Source organism: Suillus plorans (genome assembly GCF_016647745.1).
Source record: "Suillus plorans strain S12 chromosome Unknown HD556scaffold_9, whole genome shotgun sequence".
In the NCBI taxonomy this organism is placed as follows: domain Eukaryota; kingdom Fungi; phylum Basidiomycota; class Agaricomycetes; order Boletales; family Suillaceae; genus Suillus; species Suillus plorans.
Window position 1 is genome coordinate 425212 of NW_024537393.1, and position 19662 is coordinate 444873.

General features: G+C 48.3%; 6 protein-coding genes across 6 annotated transcripts; 3 read left to right on the forward strand and 3 right to left on the reverse strand.

The window, feature by feature from the left end:
• Nucleotides 1-1226: 1226 nt before the first annotated feature.
• Nucleotides 1227-4003, reverse strand: HD556DRAFT_1505886 (Alpha/Beta hydrolase protein; the record flags this gene model as incomplete). The annotated part of the gene is made up of 15 exons (XM_041309032.1): nucleotides 3355-4003; nucleotides 3197-3300; nucleotides 3082-3140; nucleotides 2963-3017; nucleotides 2834-2911; nucleotides 2677-2778; nucleotides 2488-2629; nucleotides 2350-2431; nucleotides 2084-2294; nucleotides 1999-2030; nucleotides 1733-1948; nucleotides 1647-1671; nucleotides 1403-1509; nucleotides 1330-1351; nucleotides 1227-1277 (listed from the first exon to the last, which is right to left on the reverse strand). The coding sequence occupies exons 1-15, from the start codon at nucleotides 3536-3538 to the stop codon at nucleotides 1227-1229; spliced, it is 1470 nt and encodes a 489-aa protein (XP_041164302.1). The 5' UTR covers nucleotides 3539-4003.
• Nucleotides 4004-6005: 2002 nt separating this feature from the next.
• On the reverse strand, nucleotides 6006-8674 carry HD556DRAFT_1026896 (cytochrome P450). Its single transcript, XM_041295921.1, has 13 exons — nucleotides 8339-8674; nucleotides 8160-8289; nucleotides 7922-8110; nucleotides 7719-7870; nucleotides 7542-7657; nucleotides 7360-7489; nucleotides 7288-7301; nucleotides 7050-7239; nucleotides 6943-6999; nucleotides 6861-6885; nucleotides 6675-6811; nucleotides 6485-6617; nucleotides 6006-6425 (listed from the first exon to the last, which is right to left on the reverse strand). The coding sequence occupies exons 1-13, from the start codon at nucleotides 8547-8549 to the stop codon at nucleotides 6338-6340; spliced, it is 1572 nt and encodes a 523-aa protein (XP_041164303.1). The 5' UTR covers nucleotides 8550-8674; the 3' UTR covers nucleotides 6006-6337.
• Nucleotides 8675-9274: 600 nt separating this feature from the next.
• Nucleotides 9275-9909, reverse strand: HD556DRAFT_1026722 (uncharacterized protein). The gene is made up of 3 exons (XM_041295920.1): nucleotides 9780-9909; nucleotides 9599-9709; nucleotides 9275-9520 (listed from the first exon to the last, which is right to left on the reverse strand). The coding sequence occupies exons 1-3, from the start codon at nucleotides 9872-9874 to the stop codon at nucleotides 9472-9474; spliced, it is 255 nt and encodes an 84-aa protein (XP_041164304.1). The 5' UTR covers nucleotides 9875-9909; the 3' UTR covers nucleotides 9275-9471.
• An 877-nt stretch (nucleotides 9910-10786) lies between these two features.
• HD556DRAFT_1439175 (cytochrome P450) lies at nucleotides 10787-12546 on the forward strand (the record flags this gene model as incomplete). Its single annotated transcript, XM_041305932.1, has 11 exons — nucleotides 10787-10985; nucleotides 11037-11172; nucleotides 11221-11276; nucleotides 11329-11461; nucleotides 11516-11667; nucleotides 11716-11753; nucleotides 11893-12022; nucleotides 12092-12105; nucleotides 12157-12352; nucleotides 12410-12466; nucleotides 12518-12546. 11 exons carry the CDS (start codon nucleotides 10787-10789, stop codon nucleotides 12544-12546), a joined length of 1140 nt encoding a protein of 379 aa, XP_041164305.1.
• A 1110-nt stretch (nucleotides 12547-13656) lies between these two features.
• Nucleotides 13657-17936, forward strand: HD556DRAFT_1439176 (uncharacterized protein; the record flags this gene model as incomplete). Its single annotated transcript, XM_041305933.1, has 10 exons — nucleotides 13657-14553; nucleotides 14630-14765; nucleotides 14817-14986; nucleotides 15035-15190; nucleotides 15244-15351; nucleotides 15407-15550; nucleotides 15605-15782; nucleotides 15826-16022; nucleotides 16075-16219; nucleotides 16273-17936. 10 exons carry the CDS (start codon nucleotides 13657-13659, stop codon nucleotides 17934-17936), a joined length of 3795 nt encoding a protein of 1264 aa, XP_041164306.1.
• Nucleotides 17937-19334: 1398 nt separating this feature from the next.
• On the forward strand, nucleotides 19335-19662 carry HD556DRAFT_1027350 (uncharacterized protein). Its single transcript, XM_041295922.1, has one exon. It carries the CDS (start codon nucleotides 19366-19368, stop codon nucleotides 19603-19605), a length of 240 nt encoding a protein of 79 aa, XP_041164307.1. The 5' UTR covers nucleotides 19335-19365; the 3' UTR covers nucleotides 19606-19662.

Here is a 19662-nt window from a genome sequence, read left to right on the forward strand (position 1 = left end):
TTGGCCTGGCTTGGCCTGGCCTATTCTGGCCTGGCCTGGCCTGGCCCACGGCCTGAAGCCGGGCCATGCACATCACTAATAGGGAATGAGTGCGTTCAAGCGGCAGAATATCCAAGCCGAGTTCTACCAACCGGTTTGGCTGAATTATTTGTGGCAGTCGGCAGAACTTCTTTTCGAGAGCAGAACCTTGCAGAACTACAGGCTCAGCAGAGCAACAAGATATTCAATTTGAATTATGAATTTGTTGAGATTGGCGCCAAGACGCAAGCCTGTACGAACACGAGGGCGCATGTAGGAAATGGCCGGTCTGTGTTAAGTCTGCACAGACTCCGCCCCAAAGTCTGGGTGACATGTCTGGGTAGTGTTGCTGGTGAACTGAACTCAGTTTGAACTGACTTCGCTTCGCTTCGAAAATGAGGCAGTGTGCTTACCTCCCAATGACGCACAAGATCAGTGACACGCTCGCCTGCATTGAGTGTCAGTGGCTCACGTTCATAACACTCTAACTCCCTTCTAGCATCCTTGCAATCTTCCTCCATTGCTTTTGTCTCTTGTTGATCAAGCTCTTCGGCAGTTGGTTGATGTCCTTCGTTCGTGTTGGCATAGGTGATGGTGAACTTGAAGAAGACATGATTGAGGAAAAGGATGTCGAACGTCGGATATCAACATTGATGCACGATAGTCGTCGTGCTGCACGAGTCTGTACTTGTGCTGCACAAGTACAGACTCGTGCAGCACGACGACTATCGTGCATCAATGTTGATATCCGACGTTCGACATCCTTTTCCTCAATCATGTCTTCTTCAAGTTCACCATCACCTATGCCAACACGAACGAAGGACATCAACCAACTGCCGAAGAGCTTGATCAACAAGAGACAAAAGCAATGGAGAAGTTGTGCTGCAAGCGAAGTTGTGGTCCTCCGAAACTCGGATGTCGTGTACAGGTGTGCGATAGGTTCGAATTCACAGGTAATAGTCAGTAGATGAGAAATGACCACTGGCCCAGAGGCTGGCGCCTCATGCAAGTAAGCGCTCAAGATAATTAGAAACTATCTACTTCATCTTGGCGCGTAATTAGACAAATTGGGTTGCTGCATCGCCTCATTTACGAAAACCAGGTTGTAACGAACTGCCTGAGCCTATGACATTTTCGAGTTAAAACTGAGTTCAGTTCACCAGTAACACTACCTGCAATACTATGTGATATGAGAAATACGTATTTATCTAAGGAGTGTCTCTAAATCCCATCAGGTACTGCATAATCTGGAAGGAGGCCTGAAATTATCAGTATCTACGTCAGACGGCGCGAGTCGCACTGTCGACTTACTACTGGCGCGAACTGTGGCACCCTAGTACAGCAAAAATTAGCAAAGAGACTCTGCGAATTGCAGTAAACTCACATGTGTCCACTCAAGGCTACCTCATAATAAGTGAGTCCTCGTTCTGAGTGCATCGACCCGTAGGCACCCACGCCATCGAGAATGAAGCTGTCATTGGCGATAGGCGTCTGAAATCCTTGCAGACCATTCCCTTGAAATATAACGAGTGAATCATGGTGCACATCAAACATTACTAGTCACGCACAGGTCATGCTACAAATGATTCCCATCGATTAAAATGATACAATCACGATCAAGAACGCACTTGCTTTTGAATAGCAATTCTGTCTCTAAATCATCGAGACATTGCGTCAGAATATACGAGGATCAGGGTCGAAACTGAAGTCATACCCATCAGCAATGAGCCTGAAGTCTGCGAGGCCGCGCACGATGACGGTCCGCTGGCTCTTCTCGATAACATTCGGTAATACAGTGAAGGCAGGGGGCAAGCTGCTATCTTCAGTTTCGAAGACATCAGGACTACATGCAAACCAGTCGGTATTCACGGGAGCGTGGATAGCTTCTTTTACGTCTGTTAGATTATAGTAGATTGGAGACTGCATGTCTCTGGATCCGCGTCAGCTGGGCTTCATTGAATCGATCATTGAATGGCTTACAGAAAACCTAGGACATCCCACGGAAGCGGATACTTCAAAGGAAAAGAAGTTAATATGGTATTAATTGATATCTTCTTCGACTCACAGTGTCCCAGATGCGATACATATTGAAAGAGGGGTTGATCATCAGCGCACTAAACCAAATGTCGGTCCAGATATCGCAGCCTTGAGCAAAATCGGTAGAGTCTCCTGGCAGGGGAAGAAGTCCTTTTGGAGGGTATGTCACATACTTATCCATGTAGCCAGTGTAATTGCACGTCGCGGCCATCTTGTCGAGGTGGTCCATGTACGTTTGACTAGATATCAATCGGTGAGTGACCTGCGAACTAGGTCCGAGTGAAATGAACAGACTCAAAAGAGAAGAGACTAGCGTGCTTTTTCACGAAGTCCAATGCAGGGATTTCCTGTTGCACCACAAGCCACGAGATTATAGCTGGCTTTACGTATAAGCCCTTGAGAAGAGACAGGGCAAGTCAAAATGTTAGTTACGATCATTGATCCATATCCCTTGCAACGAGAGGTCTAGCCGACTCGGGTTCTCGTAGATATAGTTTGCGATATCTTCATTTGTCTTAGAGTTACGTTCAAAGAAGATGACTGCTGACTCACAAGGCACGTACATTCCAGCATACTGAATATAGTCAGTATGATGTTTTACTGGAGTCTCTGAGAACTTACACTTTCACCCGATAAATACAGCTTTTTACCTTTGAGTTCCGCAAAGACTTCAAGGAACTGCTGCATGAAGCCGACGAGTTGAGCAGCAACATCATCCTCATTCTGTGCGTCCGGGATTCCTTGGGAAAATCCCGTGCCGACAGGTTGGTTGCTCCACCCAAAGGACGGAGGACAGGTTGGTCCAGCTGTGTTGGTTCACCGTTGGTGCTGCCTGACCCCAGGACCAAGTGAAAGGCTTCAAACATCTCAGTTATAGATGAGTCTTGTCGTCAACACAGAGACTTACCCCATTCTCTTGCAGCAAACCTGCGAGGGAGGAGCAGCCAGGTCCACCATTCGTCCTTCAAGTAAGCCATGTCAGGCCAGCAGCGAAGAGCTTAGAGCACACCGCTTCTGATGACGCACCAAAAAATCAAATCATCAAGACTCCCTTGGGGGCCGGGAGGGAAGAACCAAAAGAAGAGCTGATGTCCTTGATATCAACCCTTGAAGGACGTGCATAGACTACTCAGGTACACACCTTGCGAGTCTCATTAGGACTGTTGCTGATGGGCAGAAGACCCGCCCAGCTAGGACCAACGTCGAAGTCAACAAGAGGAAGGGATTTGCCATCGACGTAAAATTCTGGACGAAGATGAATCAAACGTATTAGATATTTACTTGTAGCATTTCAGTCACCTGAAGCCTTGGGGTTGGTGAATGTGATATTCTGAACACCGCCGCTCTTTACATTCTGAGAGCCACTAGTCTGCCAACGTTTTGCTGCCTCGATTCGGTGTTCGTTCATCTCTTGCATGGTCATCAAACGACCGCTGGCGGCGGCCACTGCGAGCAGAGTCGCAAACACAGCAAGAAGACGCATTACGGTCGAATAAGCCAAAAGTTTGTGAGGGGGAAATAGCGTTCGTATCTAGAATGAGTATTTCTGAAGTGAACATAAGTATAAAAGGAGCGTCGCCATGGCAGGGAACGTATGGCGTCATGGGTTTTTCATGCAGCGTTACGTGGGCACGATCGACTTGGGCGTTGAACATTGAACGTTCAACCGTGATTGACACACATGCGTTGCGGCAGAATTGCCGAGCCGAATTCTACCAACCGGTTTGGCCGAATTAGCTGTGCCTGGCAGTTGGCAAGACTTCTTTTCGAGAGCAGAACACCAGGCTCTCAGAGCAACGGACCATTAAATTTGAATGATGAATTCGTGTTCAATTAAAATTGTTCGATTGTTACTCACATGCCGGAACATGCCTGAGCTCTTGGAAAGCTTACACATTGAAAAGGCAACAGTTGATTCGACGCTACTCTTGGATGCACCATGAAGAGTAATCTATGTCTCTGAGATAGACATTGATGCTCATAAGTACATTGCATGCCAGTAAATACTTACATCCAAGGGAAGCACGCCCAGTATGAAGTCCTAAAAGTTAGGTAATTGAGCACATTGTTGAAGACGAACCTAGTAGACATCATAGTAGCGGTGGTATAGCTTGATAAAAATGGAAGTCAACGACACGATTACTAGCGCCGTCTCGTGGCGCGATACTTGCAAGACTCACTTTGTTGTTGACTGCTTATCGGCGAGGGACCAGCAGAACAACCGGTGAGTACTAGTGAACTATTCCTATCCTATTTCACAGCTAACAGTGTCAGAGCCAGGAAAACATACAAATGACTTATCGTGACGAATCATGTATTCCAAAACTCTTACGACGCCTACCATTGAGCAAGTCGTGCGTTCTGATTCTAAACCGCCTGCAATGCCAACCACCGATGAAAATCCACTCCTGCCCAACCCGAGAGAAGAGCTCCAAAGCATAAGTTTGAAAGGCATCAACCATCGAAAATTTTATCTTCTTGCAGGACAACATCCGCATCACGACGAGCTTCGTTGAACAGCAGAATGCGCAAGTGGAACAGCGACACAGGGCTTCTTGTTGGGGAGCCATGATCAAGCGAGGGCGGAAAGATACATGCTCTGGCGCATCCACTGGACAGGAAGATAATGCGGGCGGGAAGACGGAAGCGTGACTCGTAGTGGGACACCGACAGAAATATGATCGAGGGCGTTTTAAGTTGGAGCCGACAAGTCAGATTCGAAAAGCAGAGACGCTTGGACTTGCATATTTACCTTTAGGTGGTAAGAACGCACACCGGGTTTAGATGTAATGCATAGAGCTCGTCGTCGGGCCTACAAGGAGTCATCGGATGGGACTCCGATGCCGATATATTTGCACGTGTTCGCCAGAGTACTCCTCTTAATGCTACCGTTATCCTTCTTCACAAGTTACATATTCGTCGCTCAATAGTTATCATGCATACCTTTTGCCGTGGGCTTTGCTTTGATCCCTGATTTGTTTGGTTCTTAGTAGTTGAGCCGTCGAGGTACTCAGGTGAGCGTAAATGACCAAATAAAATATTCATATCCAAATTCACCACTGGCACCATTCACTGTTTTCCAGCGCATTTTCACCTTGTGCTGGCACATGCACATATAGGTTATTCAAATATTCAGGCGCAGGTGTCTCACAGCTGCATATTTCCTCCGGAATCCAGATGCGCAGATACTTATTAGCATACCGTTTAGTGTGTTGGACACTCACTCAATAGGGACGGTCCGACGAAGACATTGCTCCCGGGCTTCTATTACGTGCGTTCACACGGTATCCAAGGTGACAAGCGACACTTCCCGGTATCCCTGTCCCTACCACCGTCTTGCGTACTCTTGCATTCGACCGCCTTCCTTCTATTGCTCCCAGAACTGTCACAAGTCACCGCTACAAAACCTCACAGAAGAGAGGCAACCGACTCCTTGTGTTAAGGGAACCAGCGTTGACAATCAGCATTTGCAGCCTTATTGTTCTTCAGCACCATCTGGTCCCTCTTGTTACAAGCACACTCACCCGTCCTCAGCTCACCATCTCTGGCACTTCCTTGAAATTTCTCGACAGCAAGCGAGTCTATTGCGCTGTACCGGTAACAGTTCCCGTGTATCATGAGTTCGTTGTAAGAGCACAAACCCTCAGCGCTCAGCCGTTGAGCGAAACGACTGAGGAAGGAAGTAGGGACACGTTCATCGCGTCTGCTGACCTAGTATACACTGGCAGGAAGTACTTGATCTATTACTACGTTACCTCTAGCTGCAGAGCGCCATCAGCAACGTGCCAGGAATGTCACGCCCACGAAGAAACGGTTCATCACTTCCTGTTAGTATGCCCCAAATACGCCAGACAGTGCAACGCACTCCGCATGGAGATAGGACCACATCAAGTATCTCCTAAGCGAGAGCAAAGTAATTAGAGCGACAGTCAAGTACATTGCGCGCACGAAAAGATTAGAGCAGGTTTTCGGCGATGTCACCCCCCAAAGGAGAAGGAAGGAGGCAGGAGACAGTTGGAGGAGGAAAGAGCAAGAGGAAGAATCGCACCCAACGTGTAACACAACAACTCAACGCCTTAAGACGGCGTCCCCGTCCTAGCTCACGTGCGGACCATTGCAAAGCACCGACCCAACATAAGATACGATACATAACCTACATAGCACAATAGTGTAAGTAGTGTCCACCATAGGGCTCCGCCCCACAGGACAATAAACGAGGATCAAAAAAAAACCTCTAGCTGCTCCCAATCAGACCACGGATAGCAAACTGCCATCCCTTCTTTCAAAACTCGGCAGTCCGCCAACTGTCCACAAGATCTGAATGAATGTGAGATCGCACCGCAATACTGCAAGGGAAGGTTGCAGGGCACCTGAAGCAACGAAACTCTCAGTAACAAGAGGATATAATAACACGAAGAAAGTCAAGTACCGAATCGCTCCTGGGATAAACTTTGGAGTAAAGTTGATCGCTTTTCCTTGGTCATCTTTGGCAGGAGAAATATCCAACGTGGCTAACATGGTCGCAATGGCAGCCCACGCGGAGGAATCAGCGTTATACCGCCCTGATCAAAGTCTTTCTGTCGATGAATCTTTTATAGGATTAGAATACGTTAACGAACCTGGGCATATACGCCGGCCAAGGCCGAAAATGTATTGTGCAGGGTCATCACTTGTCAACGCGCCATCGCTGTCGATGAACCTCTCTGGTATGAAACTAGATGCGTCGGGGTACCGCTTCTCATCCCGTGTAATGCCCCTACAATCAAGTCAGTACCACAAAAGCTGGGAAGAATTTCATATCGGACCATGTGTTGTATGTGATGATTGCGCCTGATGCACGATACTATAAATAATTATTGCGTTGATTCCGGGACAAAAACAGCGGACCTTTTGGAATGAAATACCCATCGTATATGTCATCACTCGAAGTGGCATGTGGTACGCCTATGAGATGATCTTCAGCACAGGCCAGATCACTCGGCGGGGAAGAATACCAAGGGGCACCACAGGCTGCCATCGCCAAGTCTCTCGCACAACTGCTTCGATGTAGGGTAGCAATGCTCTGTCCTCGAACGTTGGCAGCCGTTCTTTTCCAATCACTGAGTCGATTTCCGCTTGTGCGCGTTTCTGAACTTCTGGATATAATACCATGGCCAGGAAAAAAACCATCAAAGTTGCTGCACTCTGTGACGACGATAAGCAGCAGACAACACGATGGAGTTGTCCATTTACCGTCTCATATGAAGCTGTGTGATATTAGTGTATGTCGAGAGTACAATGTTGCTCGTAAAGAGGCTGACTCACCTATAATAGCAGTAGTAGCTGCTTTCTTCAACGCATTCTCGAATGCAGGTTTGAATGCCTCCTCTTGCCTCTCCATCCGTTGCAAATTTTCTGCAACCATCGAAGACCGAGCGAGCAACGAGCCGTCGGCCTTGCCAACAGCCGAGTCAATGTCTGAAACCAGGAGAAAAATAAACACCCACCATATGCTGCTGCACATATAGAAACGGCATGTCGGCCATTTCATTGATGCGCTCCCTCGAAGATCGAGCACCACGCTTGATCGAGGATCCCCAGCACCAGTCAGGCACCTTTAGTACTACATCCCACAAAAGTGCGTGTCACGTTAACGTTATCTCATCCAGGAGAGTTGAGCTCACAGAAGGGAAAGGTTTTGAGCATCAATGCTCTCTCTGGGGTCATCAAGGTCAAGCCTGGAACCAGTGCCTTTATCACGGTCTGCACCATGGGATCATCACGAGCACCGATATCATAGTCATATACTGTTGACATCACAACGGATAACGAGAATCTGTCAACAGGTAAATAATGGTTCAATTCGTAAAAAAAATCATTCGCTGACGTTGCGAAGTGGTCGTGATAATTTTGAGGGTCATCCACTAGGTTGACGATAATCTCACGAGCACGCTTGATCTGCATCGGGCGAAATTTTGCTGCAGAGTCGGGACGGAAAGTTTGGTGGAAAAGTCGTCTGCAAAGACGCCATTCATCGCCATAAGCTGCGAATCCAAAGTTAATCGACAACCCATATCTGCGAGAACCTCAGGCTGGTTGAATAAAGGAATACTGAACGAACCCACGGCACGAGTGTTGCTAGATATGGTCGATCGGAGTAAATACGAGAACGCTTGTCCAGTAAGGCTTCTGCGATGTGCTGAGAATTGATCACGACCATTTCCTCGTCTAGACTTCGCACGAAGAGCAAGTCCCCTGATATAATGATTCACACCACGATGTCCCATACTATCTGTTCACGTACCATACGCAGCACCCCATTCGGTGTAAGTCAGCCAAGGCTCATAAGCGTCAATAGATAAGACGCTCCCCAACAGTGGGAGGGGCACTGGGCCAGGAGGAAGAGGAGCACTATCCTGTCGCTTTTTGATGAACCGCCTAAGTGCCTTGACGGCGACAAAGGAAAGAGAAATGCCAGCGAGGATGGCAAGGTGGCGATCAACTGCAAGGGCCATGATTCGAGCAGTGGATATGTAAACTGTATACAACACGACCGTCCTTATAACCACGGGGAAGTGGAGTAATCGACGGTGATTATGCAATTCGGTGATATATATACATATTGCTTCTTGCTCAAATCATATCAACTTCTGCATGGGCGGCGGATGTTCTGGAGAGACCCGATAATCACAGAAGGATATGATCATGGAAGGAGAACACATACATAACAAAGTATAAAATTAAGCAAGCAGCCTGCACCGCGGAACCCATCTTCGTATTCCAGATTTTGCTGCATCGTGATGGTATCCGCCTGTCGCAAATGGTGAATAAATCATCACCCACGCAGAAACTTCCAAGGTTGTATCTCCGCTCTTTATATCTTACATTCCGGGGGGAGCCGTATTATGCCTTGTCTGCCAGGTAAGTGTATAACACCTTGTACCCGATTGACTCTTGCGCCTTACCGGTCGAGGAGGAAATGATCGGTGTTCGACGACTACATCAGAAGATCAGTATGCGGGCAAAGCCCACATAAATAGTTGAATAAGAGAAGCAGGGATTACTGGTGAATCTAGATTCTACATACCTATCTTTTGAGATAGCCACAAGAGTTGGTCAAAAAATGCAGACGACTCATTTTGTTGCCATCGAAGAAGCCTGGCGGTATTCGGCGGAGATCCTCGACCTTGTGACATCACTCTAGGATGCGGATGTATAAACGGTCGAAAAGATCAAGAAGCTCGCCACATATATTCATCAACGACTTCTCAGCTAGGACCTGCAACCTGAAGTGAAAAAATTGGTCCATATGACATTCGGGATGATCTTAATCGCCGGGCCATGTGACGTGGAGGTAAGCTTCTTTCCATCCGATGTCCGGGCTTCCCGTGGGGAGCAAGGCGGAGACTGCTCATCAAGGTCCGAAAGCGAATATGTTCACGGTATCGTCGAGACAGGCTCGCTCATGAGTATCGTAGATATCGGCCTGGGTTGCAGCCGAAATAGTCATGGCAGTGCATGACCTATAAGAGAGGGAGTCGATGATCAATCAGTACTCGCTCACCCTGCAGCTTGAAGTGCTCGCATGCCAATCATCACCTTGATCGGTTTTGAAAGTGCCACGGTAACGTTTTCTGCCACGAACAAAGCTGAAGCAGACCAGATAGACCGTAGACTGTTATAAACGAGTTCACATTCATGACGCAAATCAGGAAGTGGAGCACCTAGATGACCTTTAATTTCACCTGTGGCGTTCTATGATATAACAGCCTTGTATGATTAGGAACGCCGCCAGCGTCCAGCTAATCTGGCTGCTTGTCGCACATGGATCGGCTTCCATCAAAGCTGCAAGACGATATCAATATCAAATATGTGACAAACAGTTTTAAGTCGTTACTGTGGCTGTCCGTCTATGACTAAACGTAGTTACCTATATGGACTCGTTCAAATCTGGTCATGTCAACGAAAGTAGCATTGACCAGTCGTATGTGTTTGGGTCGTAGGGCTTAAGGCCTAGACTGCAAGAATCGCACTCTCCCAGTACATGTATCCCGCATAGTTAAACCTTCGTTTGTTTAAGGCTGGTCATGAGTCCGTTAAACGGCTATCGCAGCCTGCCCTAATCGCAGGGCACGGACCATTTACTCCAGTCAAAATAGCTTAAAAGGAAGAGCACCTACGTAGAACTAGAAGTACGAGCGGTCGGGGCAGCGTTCAAGCCCCCTGACGAGATCTTTCGCAGGATCGAAACCGCTGCCCTCCGCTCTACTAGCCCCTCCCTCCCGTTGTAGCAGCGCCCTATCTTAGGAGAAGGCGGACTGCAGCACGCGTGCATAGGGGTGGTCTGCCTAGTACACTACTAGTCGTAGACTAAAATCTATTGCCCACCTTGCGGCAGAGGCCTCGTTCCTCGGCCCCCTTCTCAGGGGGCCTAGATTGGCATCACCTGCAGAGTTGGCAGTTCAGGGCAGGCCACACCTGCACACTTTCCGACCCGTAAAGGTAATCATAATACCGTTAACGGCCGTACAGTCTAGCCGTAACGCAATCGATCTCCACGGACTGGAGCCAAGCTATACTTCGACGATTCAGACACTGTTCAAGGGGTTCGGGGCCGTCAAGAATCGACACTTGTCCAAAGTTTTAGTTTTCGGGGACGACACAGTCTCCCCACAGCATCAATGGGGTCACCGGCCGTACAAAATCCAGACACATATACGGGGGCGCTTCAGTCACTTATTCGGTTCCAGCGATGACCCCAACACCAGTACTTGCACTCGCCCTCATAGCGCTTGTATCTTTCGTGATAGTGCAATCCTTGCAAAAGAAGAGAGACACTAAGAAGCATCCTTTGCCCCCTGGTCCTCCACCTCTCCCTTTTGTTGGAAATGTGATCGGAATCGACCCAGATCATCCATGGTTAGCATACTCAAGATGGGGAACTGAGTATGGTGCGTAGAACCTCCGACATGTGGATCTGGATGTGCTGAATTGCGACACAGGGGAAATCGTTTACACCCGACTCTTTAGTCAGGATATCGTGATCATCAACTCCGAAAGAGTTGCGCATGACTTGCTCGACCGTCGTTCATATAACTATTCCACGCGACCCCCGGGACTCGTGCACCTTCTTGGCTTGTGAGGCCCTTCTATTGTTTGATATTCCGATTGTTAAACGAATCCTAGTTTTGGTCATGACTACTCCTCTACCTTTCTACCCTACTCAGACAAGTGGAGACTTCGTTAGTATATTATCCCTTCAAGTTCTCTTATCGCACTTATCAGTCTTTACAGACAGGCGAATCTTCCATGAAGCATTCCATTTAAAAGCAGCGTCATCCTTCCGTCCGATTCAAATGCGCAATGCTCACAGTTTGATACTAAACCTACTAGCCTCTCCGGAGGTGTATGGAACCCATTTTTACACGTTAGCAATCTCTCCTTTCATGTATTGCGTGGTTGAACCATACTTTCTACGCAGCTTCAGCACGTCTATCATCATGTCAATCATGTATGACTATGCTATAGCGCCCGTTGATGATCCCTTCCTTGCGCTCATTGAACGCTCACTTGAGATAGATGTAAAAGTATTCAGGCCCGAGGTCGCAGCTATTGTAACACAGTTTCCCATATGTGCGTATAACTTCGATCATCTGCAGTTCTATCCTAATGCACTCACAGTGGAAAAACTTCCTCCTTGGCTCCCTGGAGCGAGTTTGGTAAGGGATGCTATTGTCCAGAGAACCCTCGTTCCCATGATTGTGGACATGCCGTTTGAACATGTGAAGAACAACATGGCAAGTTCCAAGTGCCTTTTGATTTGAGTATTATTTAGATGAGGCTCATGGTGATCCTCAGGTCGCGGGGACGGCTGCACCATCCGTGGTGTCGGATGCATTGAAACGTATACCAGTCAAAACACAAGATGAAGGGGAGGCCGCTGTTCTTGAGAAAGGGATCAAGGAATCCAGTGCGTCTGGTTATGCTGGTTCGTGACAAATCTGCAATGGTCATTATGTTTTTGACAAATCTCTACTCATTTTCTCCGTACTCCCAGCCGCCTCAGAAACTGTATACTTTGACGCGATTTTTATTCTAGCTATATACTGACCAAAGGCCCAGACGACGTCCACTTTATACGTCTTCCTGCTCGCGATGGCTTTATATCCCGAGGTGCAAACACGTGCGCAAGCAGAGATTGATTCCGTCATTGGGGAAACACTCGAAAGATTGCCCGACTGGGACGATCGCGCTTCTATGCCCTACATCAATGCCGTCATACTGGAGACGCTAAGGTGGTTCCCTATCGCCCCTCTGGGTCAGCACTTTTGACTCGTCGAACTCCGGTTAGCACGGTTACTGACTGTGGATCCAGGCGTTGCACATGCCGCGGTAAATGACGACATTTACGAAGGCTACTATATTCCAAAAGGTCAGTCTATAGACTGAGAGCCCTATCCCTTTTCTAAAACTGTTTCTTAAGGGGCTACTGTAATGGCCAACGCATGGTGATTCATCATATCAAGTGAACAGAGATCAGACATAACCATTTCTTCTTATGCAAGGTTTATGGCGCGCAATCCAGATAAATATCCTAACCCGACGAGGTTCAAAAGTCGCCGTCGAACAGCCGTCAACACACGGCCCTGCCAGTGATGATATTTCCTTTGTTTTTGGATTCGGAAGGCGTATTTGGTACGAAGTCTAGAGTTTTGCGAATAGACGGGTTTGCCTCACCTTTCAGCAGTGTTGGACGACATGTCGCCGATGCTTCTTTATTCGCCGCGGTTGTGAATATTTAAACTGTTTTCCGGTTGGAACGTGCGCCAGGATGGAATGTCGGGCCTGATGCTGAAGGAGTGAAATGGACGGGGGGCTTAACGACGTGAGTCATCCTTGAGGATTCCTGCAGTGTATCTGAGCCAGCCGATTCAGGCACCCTGTATTCCCGTGCATATTCACCCCTCGCCACACGAAGGAAAGGGTATCGCGGTTGATATAAATGCAATGCTAAGAGCTGTGGGGATATGGTTCTGGGCTGAAATCATGTATTACCTGTGTTTTTAGTGTCGTTGGCTTTCGTTATCCGTCAGCATATTCAAGTTTTCATGGGAAGAGGCCTGCTACCTGCCAAATAGAGGTTAAATGTAAGGCGAGTCCGTTGTATCTTGTGCACACAAGGATCTTGGGAGTCTGTTGGATGGAGAAGTGATATTGCAGTAAGCTATATACATGCGTTCGAAGGAGTAACGTGGTGATAAGCCCGAGTAGCTGCTAGATACGAAAAACAACGGTATTCATGGAGGATAGACAGTCGGATTCGAGCGCTGGAAAGCACGGACTGCTCAACTTGATGCGATGGGATACATTCTAGAAGCTGCGAAGACAAGAGCCGGACGCATGTATGCAATACTGTCGAGGACAGCGGGTATGACAGTAGGGTGGATGCATTACGGTGATGGAGGCGTGGGCACGAACAGCCTTAGAATCTTGTCCTGGGCGTCTATTGAAATGAGGCAAGCCATAAAACGCACCATAGACCCTCTGCAACTTATAAGAGAAGGACATAATCCCTCCAAAGTTTAGCCTCGGCCGTATTCCATACCATCAACATCCAGTAAAATGTCGGAGCTCATTACAATCACCACTCCCCTGCGACGGTTCAAAGGCCATGAAAAAGGCATAACTGCAGTCGCAGTTTTCCCTGATAAACGTCGGATGGTTACGGGCTCGTACGACACAACGGTTCGTCTGTGGGACTTGAAGACAGGTGTTGTGTTAAAGAAGATGGAGGGGCATCGCAATTGGGTGTGGAAATTGGCGGTATCACGAGATGGGCAAGTGATAGCAAGCGGCGATACAAGCGGAGAGGTCATCGTCTGGCACGGAGAAACTGGCGAATTACTCACCAAAATCAAAGCACACTCGTATTATATCTCCTCGCTGGATTTTTCTCCCGATGGAACAGTGCTGGCCACTGGTTCATTGTTCGATGAAATGACGAAACTGTGGAATACCAAAACCTGGCAGCTGCAAGGAGATCCGATCGAGTGTCAATTTGTCAACTGCGTACGGTATTCACCGTCTGGAGAACTTCTTGCCATCGCAACAAACCATGATATTCAGATTTACAATTCAGGCACGAGGAAACGCGTCAAACCATTCAAGGGTCACAAATCATCCAACTTTTCACTCGCGTGGACGCCCGATGGCACACGCCTTCTCACAGGCAGCATGAATGATGATCCTACTATACGCGAATGGGATACAACAACCTGGAAGCAGGTCGGTGATCCTTGGACGGGCCACACTGACCAAATCAATACCATTGCCATTCATCCTGCTGGCACACTCGTTGCGTCCGCATCTAGAGACATCCATGTTCGTCTCTGGCAGCTCTCAGATCGACAAACCATTGCCGTCTTCGAGCACTCATCCATCACGACATGCGTCACTTTCTCTGTGGACGGCAATCACATCTTCAGTGGAGATAAGGATAGGATGATCTCAGAGTGGACAGTACCTCAGGGTATACATCCAAAGGCATGTTTCCGTCTCTGACTCATATACCACAAATAGAGCATGCTTCTTGCAGACTATTGCCACCACGACAGTCCGCGATGCGTGCATAGATGGAGACTTATCTACTGACGAAGAACTACTCATGCAAGATATCAATACCGATGCGAACAACCATACTCCCTACATCCATCGCTCAAAGGCATGTTTCCGTTCTTGACTCATATATACCACAATTAGAGCATGTTTCGTGCAGATCCTAGCCATCACGAGCTCCCGTATTGCATGTCTAAATGGAGACTTATCTACCGCCGAAACACTACTCACTCAAGATATCAACACCAGTCCGAACAACCATACTTCCTACGCCCATCGGTCATTCGTCATGGCGCGAAAATACGACTGGGACCAAGCCCTTCTGGACGCAATCAAGGTGAGAATCATCGCCGCCTTACACAGGACTAACTCGACGGTGACATAGTCCATCAGGATTCAGCCCTCATTGACGGGCTATATCTCCAAGGGTATTGCCCTCTGTGGAAAAGGCCGCGTCCTGGATGCGAGGGCGGCATTTGATGTTGCATCCATGTACACGGACCAGGATTCAGAAATCACTCATTTTCTGCTATTGATCAAGGTATGGTATGTTACATTTGCCTCGCATAATCTTCCCTTCATCGCGTATTTCAGGCCATCGCGCTATTCAATGCAGATCAGCATGATGAGGCAAACCTGCTCCTCAAAGAGCTCGCTACCGGTTGTCCGAATGCTGATACTCTCGCATGTGATATCGTGCAAGTAAGTGTCATCCATGCTTGGTCATCAACACTCATATTTACAACTCGCACATTAGGCATATTTACACGTTCAACTCGGAATCAAAGCCTTGGATGGCGCACGCTATGACGAAGCCGCCGACCATTTCACTGCCGCTCTCGACTCTCGCGATCCATCATCGAAATCGAACATTCATGAAATATATGAGGATTTGGTGGTGGTACGTCAAGATGATACATGTATAACGCTTTTAATAACTGAATCTCTTGTCCAGCTCTTTGGCTGGGACCTGAAGTCCTTATGGCAAAAGGCACGCCAGAAACGCTGTAATGCACTCCTTCGTGCGGGCAAATTCCAAGACGCCGTGAAATCATACCAACACATGATGACTTCGAGTGACGAAATCACCAAAGCCGACTGCTTTGATTGGTCCAACGGCGAGTCAAGTGCCAGTAATGTCGCGCAGGCTACAATTCTCACCTGTATTCTTCTCAGATTTCAAACAAGAATGCAGCGCACTCTGCGCTGCCAACGGAGATAGTGCCTTCGCTGCAAGCGATTACGACAAGGCTATTGATCTATACTCGATGGCGATCGACCTGGATTCTGCATCCGATATCTTCTTTGCAGGTCGCAGCGAGGCAAAGTTAAGTAAAATGCTTTGGGAGGATGCGCTCCTCGACGCGCAAAAGGTGCGATGGCATCCATGTTTTCGTAGCCAATGTTGACTTCGGCGATGCACAGGCCACGGAACTCAATCCTTCGTCTCATGTTGGGTACCGGTTGTCACACTCAGCGCTGCGTGGTGCACAACGTTACGAAGAAGCCATCGAGGCCTTCACAATCATGTTGACCAAGTTGGACGACGCTCCAGAAGTGCAGATACGATGTGAGACATGGAACACTCCTGCATTGTCTCGAAATGCCTATATCATTCTGCAGATCTGCGTCAGCAGTACGTCTGTCCAACGGAAGCAGAAGACGCTATTCGAGGAGCGGTTTGGATTGAACTCAGCAATGCCCCCCTTCGTCTGCTCAACACCTCTACGGGTCTTTTGTGCGACCGAGCAGCACAGCTAAACTCCTTCAAAACAAGTCCAGAGTACAAGGAGCTGTTGTCATCCATAACGAAGCGTTCGGATCTCCAAATGGAGCGCATCAAGGAGGTGGTGGCGATGCACTTCCGTTGCGTTTTGCTATCACATAGGTGGGAAGAAACGGAGGCGCTGCTGCACCACGTCCAGGAAAAAGCGGTGTACGAGCTGGATGGACTTAATGGCACCGCAAAACTGCAGTCGTTCTGTAAAATCGCTCGTAATGCAGGGTATTTCTGGGCGTGGATGGATACATGCTGCATCGATAAGAGCAACAACGTCGAGGTTCAAGAATCGGTCAATTCCATGTTCGTCTGGTACCGCCACTCAGCGCTCACCATAGTCTACCTATCCGATGTTTCTCCTTCATCCCAGCCCGGCGCACTGGGAAGGAGTGTTTGGAACGAGCGAGGATGGACCTTTCAAGAATTCGTCGCTCCGAAAGTCGTTATATTTTATCAGAACGACTGGTCATTATATCTGGACGATCGCTCTCCCAACCACAAAGAATCCCTAGCAATCATGGAGGAGTTGGAGGGTGCGACGGGAATAAATGCACAGGCCCTGATCTCCTTCCGTCCAGGGATGAGAGACGCTCGAGAGAAGCTGCAATGGGCATCAAAACGTGTCACAACGATGCAGGAAGACATTGCATACTCGTTGTTTGGTATCTTTGGCGTCCACCTGCCTGTCATCTATGGCGAGAAGAAGCAAAATGCGCTTGGGAGGCTCCTACAGGAGATCGTCGCTAGATCGGGCGACATCACTTCCCTGGACTGGGTCGGACAATCGTCCGAGTTCAATAGTTGCCTTCCAGCCGACATCATCTCATATGCGGCCCCGCCATGCTCCTTACCATCATTGTCTGAAGATGAGATTCAGACAGCGGTCTCTTCGTTGCGAAACATTGTTCCCGTGGATTCGGCTTCAAAGTTGTATAACATGCTCGAGAACATGAATGCTCCGCTCTTTGCAAACTGCAGACTCCGTCTGCCTTGCATCGCATTCCGTGTCACGGAAGTCAAACGAAGGCGGGGTCTGGCTGCCCATTCCACGTATGGAGTGAAAGCCGATGGGCTTCGGGACTTGCTGATCACCACGGACGAGACCCTAATTCAATTCTCGCGCGCAAAGCCCACTCAGCAGACGTTCTTTCTTGTCCGTCCCTGGGACCGTCGTCTCCTTGGGCTGCCTGATTTTTCAGAGCAGCTTACCTTTGCAGACGAAGGGGAGAGCGTAAGGGATTGGTCCGAGTCCGAGTCTGGATCAGATGACACTGACGAGCGGTCCAGCGATTCACCCGGAGAAGAGGAATTGTCGGTTGACTCGGACGCTCACTCGCGATCATTGCGTTTGATGGTTCACCTTGGGCAGGCTTTCAGCGCACTTTTGGTAGCGCAGCAACGCGTTGGAGAATACAAGAGGGTCGCGTCGGACCATAGTATCATTGCGCAGGTGAAAGACCCGGCTTCGATTGACATTATGAACATCAGGACCCTAGACATATTGTAGCTGATGGTTTTTTTACAACACGTCGACGATCACATTATCATATCCTCATTATATATATCATAGATACCCTGCAAATGACCCTCACAAATACAAGATTTCAAAATTTGACATGCAGAAGCACCATGTGATCTCGAGGTGGTTGCAGAGGATACTGTGTGTCTGGATTAGAGTCAGCACGTGTACTTGGACCGTGCCATTGATGATGGAAGAAGAACATCCTGCCATCCGAATCACCACGGCTAGTCAAATATTTAACAGCCATAGACATAGTGTATTTAGTTTTTTTTCTTGCTAGCTATAAAAAATTGGGTCCGGTTCGCGTTGGAACCGAAAAAAAACCGAACCTGACCGCAAAGGTTCGTCGAGAAAGGTAGAACCGGTCCTTGGTCCCGGGCCGGTTCTCGGTTCTCGTCAAACTGCCTCTGAATGATGGCCACCGTGGACGGTGACAGCAACAGTTTAAGCTATCCACCAACTGTTCAAGTAGTTCACAGCTTGCAGCTTAATCCTGCGAATGGTGATCGCTCGAAAGTCGAGATAGTATACCGACTCTAAATATGGGAGGGAAAATGGTTGGTTCAATAACAAGGGAGTCGAGCCTACAAGGTACTCGATCTCAAATCCATCATGATCTGCTCGGCTTACCTCTCCCTAGGTATAATTATCATTATGTATGTCAATTTTGGCCGATTAAACCAACCTATTACTCGACCAGTGGGTTCCACATTGTCAACCATCGGTGGCACCTGTCCAAAGAGCAGACTCCGGTGCAGCCTTGCAAAGCGAACACCGTGGGGAAGGCTTAATGGGCTCTGGTGATCGTACACTTGCTATGTACTTCAAGTTAGAACACCGACTTCAACACTGCTGACGCTGACAGCAGGATGCCGATACCACGAAGTAAAACGATTGAAAAAGACATCCTCCTGACGTGTTTCCTATTCGCTTGCTGAACGCTCGAGAGTGAAATGTAGCCATTTTCATACGCTGACACAAACTTTTACGTTTCTCCGATCGAAGGTGTAACCTGTCTTCCATGAAGTGAACACAAGTATGTAAGTATACTCACGAATTCGTCAACGAATAGATGTTTGACACTGAACCGGACGTGCCGAGCTCTCGATCAAATTTCTAGCTCGTCAATTTGAACCAGAAGCCACCAGTGACGTAGTAAATTCCATCACTCAAACCGCTGACAGCACGAAATATAAATTGAACGCGGTCGTATCCCCAACAACCTTAGGACAAGTACCCTGAAACTTTCGGTGAGCAGTCCTGCATGCAGTAACGCTGTGTCCGTTTCACTCAATCGACATTTTGCATCAGTCCCTTCGTGTACTCAACCGCACAATCAAACTTTTGTTAGTGTATGGTTTACTCGCATTAACAGTCATCGCTGAAGTACTGATACATAGCCCTGCTAGACATCATGAAGCCCATTCAGTTCGCCATCCTTGCCATCCTCGCCGCTGTCGCCGGGGTGAAGGCAGCCTCAACTACTACCAACGATGGAGCCTGCGACGATTCGCAATGCTACACTAGAGCGCCTGCCTGCAGTGATGATGCGATAGCCGTCGAAATTAGCTCAGATTGCTGGACCTGCTGCGATATACCTGATGCTTCGGTCAAGCTTGAGAAGCTCCACAAATTACTACACGAAGTTGTTTGAACACGCTGTAGTCGTCGTCAGATGCTTAGGTTCACGTTTAAATACATAGGGTTCCAC

Excerpts from the sequence above, each read along its gene's own strand:
- HD556DRAFT_1026896 (XM_041295921.1), bottom strand. The coding sequence starts at position 8,549 with ATGGCCCTTGCAGTTGATCGCCACCTTGCCATCCTCGCTGGCATTTCT. Across the intron at positions 8,111-8,159 it reads TATCTAGCAACACTCGTGCC|ATATGGGTTGTCGATTAACT; the intron begins GTGGGTTCGTTC and ends AGGTTCTCGCAG. Across the intron at positions 7,000-7,049 it reads GCAGCCTGTGGTGCCCCTTG|GCGTACCACATGCCACTTCG; the intron begins GTATTCTTCCCC and ends ATCATCTCATAG.
- HD556DRAFT_1026722 (XM_041295920.1), bottom strand. The coding sequence starts at position 9,874 with ATGGAAGCCGATCCATGTGCGACAAGCAGCCAGATTAGCTGGACGCTG. Across the intron at positions 9,710-9,779 it reads TATATCATAGAACGCCACAG|TCTACGGTCTATCTGGTCTG; the intron begins GTGAAATTAAAG and ends CGTTTATAACAG. Across the intron at positions 9,521-9,598 it reads CGAGCACTTCAAGCTGCAGG|GCCGATATCTACGATACTCA; the intron begins GTGAGCGAGTAC and ends GCTGCAACCCAG.
- HD556DRAFT_1027350 (XM_041295922.1), top strand. The coding sequence starts at position 19,366 with ATGAAGCCCATTCAGTTCGCCATCCTTGCCATCCTCGCCGCTGTCGCC.